Here is a 7,844-nt window from a genome sequence, read left to right as displayed (position 1 = left end):
AAAAACTCAGGAAACACTTTACTTCCTGTTACTCATTTATTATACAGGGTACAAATGAACAGACAGATGAAAGGGTATTGAGGTAAGGTTCAGAAGGGTGCAGGAGCTGCTGTCTCCTGGAAGTCGGGGTGTGCCATCCTATTAGTACATGGATCTGTTCAATCAAGGAGCTCTCTGAACTCCTTATTTAGGATTTTTAATACTATTTTTGTTATGTAGCCATGATTGAATTAAATCATTGGCCACCAGTGATTGACTCGGCTCTTAACCTCCCTCCCAGTTTGGAGCTGGGGCTGAAATCACCAAACCTTTCATTGTGCCTTGGTCTTTCTGGCTGTTATCCTACTCCTGGGGCAATTTATAGACCCTATCCTGCAGGGACTTTCTTAGCATGCAAAAGACACCTCATTCTCCGAGATGCCAGCTGCAGGTGGTGGCTCCAAGAGTGCCAACACTTTTGTCTCTGGCCACAATGGGGGGGGGGTTTCCTCACAATCACCAGTTCCATTTCATAATGTGCTATCATGGGAGTTCTTGTCAGAAATTGTCTACCAAAATGAAATATTACAGTAAAACATGCCTCTATCACCCCTTAAGAATTTTAAGAGTTTTAAGAACTCTGTGGGGACAGGGACCAAACTCCTATTTTGTATTAGGGAATCTTGGCTCAGTTTACTTAGAATGCAAAGAAAGTAACAGTGGTTTAGGAAACTTAGACTACATGAAGAGGCTTTAAGAATCTTCAGATCTAAGCTGGGGAGATAGCTCAGTGGTCTAAGCACCTGCCTGGAAAGCACAAAGACCTGGTTCTATCCTTGGTACCACATGCCACCCCGGAACCCAGGGCACGCCGAGACCAAACTAGGTGTGGTGGTGCACAAGTATGAGCTGTATAGTGAGACCTTGTATCTCAAAGAGAGAAAAAGAGAGAATCTTCAGATCTTATTTCCCTTGTAATAAAAAATCCCTGCCAACAGCTTGATGGCTCTGGATGTCATAATGCCCATTCCTGCTTGAATCTTCCCAGTAATGAGAAGCTCATTACCCATGCAGCCCATTTTCTGACAGCAGTAATACTGAGTTTGCCTGTGCTGATGCACAAACTGCCTTCCTAAAACATCTGCCTATTAGCTCCAGTTTTACCCTCTAGAGTTACCCAGCCTGACATACATCTCCTAGCCTTTCCTCATCTGGACTAGATGACAGCTACTGGTGCTTCTGGTGTGGTGGTCCAAGTGTGCCACCATCTATTCCTTAGGGCACACTGCTGGGGTGTCGGGTGGAGATGGTCATACCTGGGTGACCTTCCTGAGTGCAAGGCTCTTCCTGTGACTAAGTGGAGAAGGGATCTTTTCCTCTTTTTTTTTTTTGGAACCAGGGAATGAACTCAGGCCCTTGCACTTGCCAGAGAAGCGCTTATTCCACTGAGCTATCTCCCTGGCCCCGGGATCTTTTCCTTTTGCTTCAGCCTTCTGGTCTTCATCCCCAGGGCTGCTGCCTTGGAAAAGGAAGTGGCAGGGTTGCGGGAGAAGATCCACCATCTGGACGACATGCTCAAGAGCCAGCAGCGGAAGGTCCGGCAGATGATAGAGCAGGTGAGCGGGCCAGCTGCATGCTGCTCGGCGTGGGGACCCAAGGCCGGGCACTTGCTCATCGTTCTCGGCAGCTTGGCTAACAGTCGTGTGTTTCCCACAAACATTTATCACTTCCAATTACCAGGGTTGGGGTTATGGGGATTCGCTCTTCATCTGTCTTCCCCTGCATTTTGGCTGTTTGGTGCCTTTTTTTTTTTTTGAGGCAGGGACTTGCTGTGAGTTTTGTGTTTTGTTTTGTTTTGTTTTGTTTATTTTAGGACAGGGTCTACAGGGTGTTCAGGGTCTCATTACTAGATTGGACTCTAGTGATCTGCCTGTTTACAGCCTCCCCAGAGCTGGGATTACAGGTGTGCATCACCACGCCCAGTCTCCATCACTGACTCAGTGTGCCCCAGGGGCGGGGCTGGTACAGCAGGCCCAGGGATTGAACCCTGGCCCCTGCATCTGCCTAAGCTTGCTGTGAGTCCTGATTGGCCTTGTATTCTCATTATGTGGCTGAGGCTGGCCTCAAACTCATGCAATCCTTCTGCCTCAGGCTTTCGTGTACTGGGATTACAGGTGTGTGCTACCACAGCAAGTTTAGGCTTCTGCTTTCTAAAAGGACCGGAAGTAAAAGGTTAATTTCCCTTACACTCTGAAGAGTACTGGCAGATGAATAAGTGAATCGTGTTAAACTCAGTTCTCTGTGTGTAGATTATCTGTCTTTGTGCTTCTGGGCAAATTTTCCTGCCTACCCTACCTAAACCTCAGCATTCCACGTTCAGGATATACCAGTTTTGAAGAATTGAGAACATACAGCCCTCTCCCCTGAAATTCTTCGCATTCTGTTTGTATCAATTTTGCTTACTGCTGTTTCCCATTTTATATTTTGAATAGGACCTTCCATATCATAATTCTTTGGGTTTGGGTTTGGGTTTGGGTTTTTTTTTTTTTTTTTTTTTTTTTTTTTTTTTGAGTACTAGGAATTGAACTTAAGTCCAGGGCCTTAGCGCTGAGCTACATTCCTGGCCCCTTTTAAAATTGTTTTATGACTGGATTTCTCACTAAATTGCTGAATTGCCTAGGCTGAGCTTGAATTTGTAATTCTCTTTCCTCAGCCTCCCAGAGTGCTGGGCTTACAGTCATGTACTGCCACACCCAGCTTCAGTAAATGTTTCTTGAATGAATACTTAATTTATGTATTCTAGAACCAAATGGAATGGATTTTGAGTCATCCACTGTGTGTTAGACTCATACTCCCCTACTCCCACTCCTGGGATTACGAGAGTTCAGTACTATCTAAAATAAAACATGTGGACTAGTTAATGGAGTCATGGGACAGTTGTAGAGCTCTGCCTTTATGTCTGCTGGCTTCCACAGCAGCAGGGTTAAGTTCGGTGAGTGTCTCTAATGAGCTATTGCCAAATGAGCTCTGGTGTCATCTCTGTCATTGCAGCTCCAGAATTCGAAAGCTGTGATCCAGTCAAAGGATGCCACCATCCAGGAGCTCAAGGAGAAGGTCGCCTATCTGGAGGCAGAGGTGTGTGTGCTGGGCAGCCCTGGCAGGGAACAGGGCTCTTAAGGAGAAGACTGGATATAGGGAGGGAGAGGCAAAGGAGGTATCTTGGTCCTGCCCAGCTGCTGCTTAGAAGTGGCGGCCCAGTGGACCGTGTAGGAAGCATTTTCTGAGAACCCTTGGAGATTTGGGGACAATGGTAAGATCTGCCCCTCGGGGGGCATAACATCATGGGTTTGAGCCCCCTACCAGTAGCATATTCTGAAGCTGCAGGCTTTGAGGGGGAGCCGACCATGGAGATAGGCTTGGGGAAAGGAGGCTTTTTGTAGTTGGAGTCTTTCTCATGGCTAAGGGCTCAATTAGCTAATGAGTTGTCTTCTGTGGAATTTCCACTTTGCTACAGAGCCCTTCCTGTCCCTTGACTGCCTGAAGATCACCTTGTAGCCACTGTGTGATGATCCCTGTAGTGGGGGAGACAAATGGGAGACAGGCTTGTTTATTTTTAGAGACTGTATAGTTCAGAGCTAGAGACAAACTACATTAAGGAAAAAAAAACCACAAATCTAAACTGGGAGTAGTGGCACAAGCCTGTAATCCCAGCACTCCTGTAGGCTGAGGTGGGAAGATCACGGACTCAGCATTTCAGCAATTTAGCATGACGTTGTCTCAAACCAGAAATGTAATTCAAGGGCTAGGGCTATAGCTCTGGATTTGGTTCAGAAAACTGGAAAGGGGTCGGGGGAGAAGGCAATATTTAATAGGATAGTATACAGAAATGGTTAGAGAAGAGATACAGGAAATGGTCACTGCTGCCCGGAGTTAGAAGAAAGCAGTCCATAGTGCCGAGGTGAAGGTGAGGGTGGAGAGCACCTAGGTCATGGTGTGCAGCATGGCTGCCGAGATGGTGAGGCCCAAGGAGCTGAGTAAGTGTGGCATGGGTGCCCGCCGTGTGTGTTACAGAATCTAGAGATGCACGACCGGATGGAACACCTGATAGAGAAACAGATCAGTCGTGGCAACTTCAGCACTCAGACCCGAGCCAAGACAGAGAACCTGGGCAGGTGAGCATGCGCATGTGTGGAGTGGGCCCAGAAAGAAAGAAGAAAGGAGGGCCGATCTGTGCAGGACTTTTAGTGCTGAGGCAAGGACGAGACTTTGAAATCTAACTTTGCTCTTTCAGTTTCTGGTCTGACCCATTTTTCACCAGCACCATTTCCTAGCCTATTTAAAGCCTGATATTGTGAAGCCCAACAAGGTCCAAGAAAGGACCTGCTCGGTATGGGGTATGAACCCTCTGCAATGACATGAAAAACGTATTTGTAATACTTTCATGCTATAAATAGGCATGTGAGCCAGGTGTGGTAGCACATGCCTGTAATCCCAGCACTTGTGGGGCTGAGGCAGGAGGATCGCTGTGAGTTCAGGTTAGACTAAACTACCTAGTGAGACCTTGTCTCAAGAAAGAGAATAAAACAAAAAAAATAGGTATTTGTAATATTTGACTATTTCTAGAAAAGGTCCTCTTCCTCCAATAGATTCACAGAGGGGCCCAAACTCAAAAAAATCTAGACTCACAGCTACCTGTGCTTCTCAGAGGTTCAACTACCCCTCTTTTCTCCAGCCTTGCCACAGACACTGGTGTCATGCCCCAAATCTTCTCTGAGATGGTACCAAATATTACTGTTTCAAAGCCTTGGAACTCTAGAGATCAGGCCGCATTGAAGTGTAGGATTCTGGAGGCAGGGATGGAGGTATGGGCAGAAGTATGGGCAGTGACAAGTGCTCAGTGTTTCCAATGTTTCTTTTAGTGTCAGGATATCCAAGCCCCCCAGCCCCAAGCCCATGCCTCTCATCCGAGTGGTGGAAACCTGAGCTGGAGGCGATGGACAAGGATGTGGATGCTGCTGGTGCTGCCACCTGTCGCCTATGGAGAAGCCCACCACCCCGCAGGGTGTTAACACTGACTCTGACTTCTGCATTGTTCCCTGGCTGCACCTAGGGCCGGGGACTTGTGTGTCCTGCAGGTCCCTAGCTCCTGCCCCCTGTCTGCTGGGTGCACGGAGCATGAGTACCTCCTCTGGACACTGCAGCCCTTGGGAGATGGTGTCCTGCCAGCAGGAGCTGGGCAATATCTTCTTCCCATAGTTATATTTTTCTCTGTAGCAGAGTCTTCCTTCTATTGTGTACTGGAATCCAGCTGTCAAGATTTGTCTCAGCCCTAAAAGCCGGAGGCACAGATGCCCAGCGCGATTGCTGTGGGCCTGGGGAGTTCCTTCTGCAAACAGCTCAACTCTCAGCGGTTCTCTCCCCTCAGTCTGTACTGACTGGGGCCTCTTCCAGACAGTGGGGTGGCCTGGCCGGCCCTGGCCAGAGCCAGGAAACTAAAATGACTGCAGAGCCTTGTCTGTCTGGGACAAAGGAGTGTAGCTTTTAGCAGGACAATTCTGTGGGGCTGCGGACAGTTACGTGAGACTTGTCTCTGAGGTGACAATTCCCACAACCTCTTAGGGTTCTCCCCTAAGGTGCACCGCAAGGCACACCTCTGTCTTCCAGATCCAGAGTGTAAAATCTGTGTTTTTACTGAGTTATATCATTCCCAGCAAAACTTTCATTGTATTTATTTTGCTAAGTTATTGGTGTTTTTGCTTATATCTCATAATCGATTTCATACAAGAGTTCTGTAGTCTTGTGGTATGTGGATTTGCTTGAAATAGAGAAAAACATTCCCATTAGCCCTGTTGATATCAGATGATATTGTGATAAATCTTCCATTCTCTTCTTTCCATGCTGTATCCTTTCCCTTCTTCCTTCAGACTCTATCTCAGGAAGGCAAGGCTGTGTTCCCTGAGGCATCCAGTTCTGGGTTTGTGTTGTTTGGGGAACACAGCAATCTGGACTGTATATAGAGATAACACATGACTAACTCCTCTGAGTCTCTTGAGTCCATAATTGGTCTTTTTATTTTATTTTATCTTTATTTTTTATGTATTTGGTACAGGGTCTCCCTATGCAGCTTGAACTCATAGTGATCCTCCTGTTTTCAGCCTCCCCAGCGCTGGCATCACAGGCATGCAGCCCCATGCCCAGACTCTGGTGGCTGGCTCAGCATGCCCGGGGGTTTGGCCAGCGTGGTCAGCACAGCATGTGGTTCTGGGGATTGAACCCCAATCCCTGCACTTGCTTGAGCAGGTGCTTAGTCTGCTGAGCTATCTCACTGGTCCTGTCTTTATTTTTTTGAAACTAGATCTTGCTATATTGTCAGGCTGGCCTTGAACTCTCGATCCTCCTTCAGCCTCTCCAGAAGCTGGGATTATAGGTGTGTACCACCATCCCTGGATCCATGATTGATCTTTATTTTGGCTTTGACTATCCTACAACTCATCATGTTCTCTTTAGGACTTTCCTACAGCCTTAAGAAGTACACTAGCATCCTAGTGTGGTACCAAAGAAAACAAAGGTAAATGTGGGTTAGTCTTTGGTGGTATTTGGGCTGACAACTGGAAACTGTAAGTCTGAGTGTCATGTGGGTCAGGACTGAGCTTATCTTCTGGCCTTGCACATAATGGTGTCTGGGGCTTGGGGCTGTCCCCTCATTTGAAAAATGAGGGTGCTGGGCCTGATCATCTCGTGTCTCTTCCAGTTCTTGTATTTCGTTGCTGTAGCATATTCTTTGTATGATGAAGTTAATAAATTAAATGATAATGTGTGTCTCTTTGATCCCTTGGCCTGGCTTTCTTTCACTTTTCAGGGAGGAGGAAACATAATGTCAGTGCCCCTTGCTGTCAGATGTCCTCCTTTCCACACCTGAGAGGCGTGGTCCAAATACCCAAACACAGTGATAGGAGGGTGCTGTTAGGCACAGCCCAGCTCTGTGGCCAGAGTCCTCACTGTAGCAGTTGTCCAACGTTAGCTCTGGCCCCATCGGAAGCAGCGGTCTGATGGGATCCCTATACTTGGCCACTGTGTCCCCATTTGGAAAAGAGCTAGTGAAAAGTGGAGGTCCACAGATGACGTATCAACACTGCGGTGGGCACTGTGGAGGTAGAGGGGCAACTTCACATGCTTTGAAGGAATGAAAAGTGCTCTGGAAAGGCTGACTGCAGCGCTTCAAGGGTTTTATTTCTGCCTATCTCTGGGCATTATTTAGTCCAGTAGTCTAGTACTTCTCTCTGTCTGTCTGTCTGTCTGTCTGTCTGTCTCTCTCTCTCTCTCTCTCTCTCTCTTTTGAAAATAGCTGACTGTAGTTTACACCAATCCTCTCTAGACCAGAGGCTGGAGACACAACCCCCTATTCCCTGGCCCTGTTTCATTTCTAGTTCCCCTTTCACTAGCAACTGAGAATGAAACTTCATTTCCACTTTTCTTCCCTTAGCCTCTCAGCTAATTCATACTCTATACTACAAAATGCATCAGAGCTAGCCATAGAGACACCATCTGTAATCCCAGCGCCTGGGAGTCTGAGGCCGAAGGATGCCACAAACTGGAGACCAGCTGAGGCTACATAGTTCAAGACCAGCCTGAACTGCATCAAGAACACCACACACAGTGTATGGGAAATCTTGTAAGGACCTGGTTTGTCTTCTGGCAGCTATGGTTGTCTTCTTTTCCTGGCAGTCTTGCTGGCCTAGGTAGATCTAGACTGTGCTTGTCTTAGAATATTAACAGGGTGGCAGCAGGGCGGGGTTGGCTAAGGTGCCAAACAGACCAGCCTGGCTGGAGTGAGTGTGCTGTCCTACAGGAAAGGGAGGCTCACG

At 47.5% G+C, this 7,844-nt stretch overlaps 1 protein-coding gene across 2 annotated transcripts in view; it reads left to right on the top strand.

The window, feature by feature from the left end:
• Tuft1 (tuftelin 1) overlaps nt 1-6,111 on the top strand; it is a 57,552-nt gene extending 51,441 nt beyond the window's left edge. For both annotated transcript variants that reach the window (XM_012515017.2, XM_004632354.2), the window contains 4 exons: nt 1,490-1,595; nt 3,031-3,114; nt 4,051-4,151; nt 4,899-6,111. In XM_012515017.2, coding sequence (XP_012370471.1) covers nt 1,490-1,595; nt 3,031-3,114; nt 4,051-4,151; nt 4,899-4,962 — 355 coding nt within the window. In that variant the 3' untranslated portion in view covers nt 4,963-6,111. The remainder of the gene's footprint in view (nt 1-1,489; nt 1,596-3,030; nt 3,115-4,050; nt 4,152-4,898) is intronic.
• Nucleotides 6,112-7,844: the final 1,733 nt, after the last annotated feature.

Source organism: Octodon degus, unplaced genomic scaffold (assembly GCF_000260255.1).
Source record: "Octodon degus isolate 3935 unplaced genomic scaffold, OctDeg1.0 scaffold00048, whole genome shotgun sequence".
NCBI classification, from domain to species: Eukaryota; Metazoa; Chordata; class Mammalia; order Rodentia; family Octodontidae; genus Octodon; species Octodon degus.
Note: the sequence above shows the minus strand (reverse complement) of the source record. Positions and strands in the feature narration are given on the sequence as shown.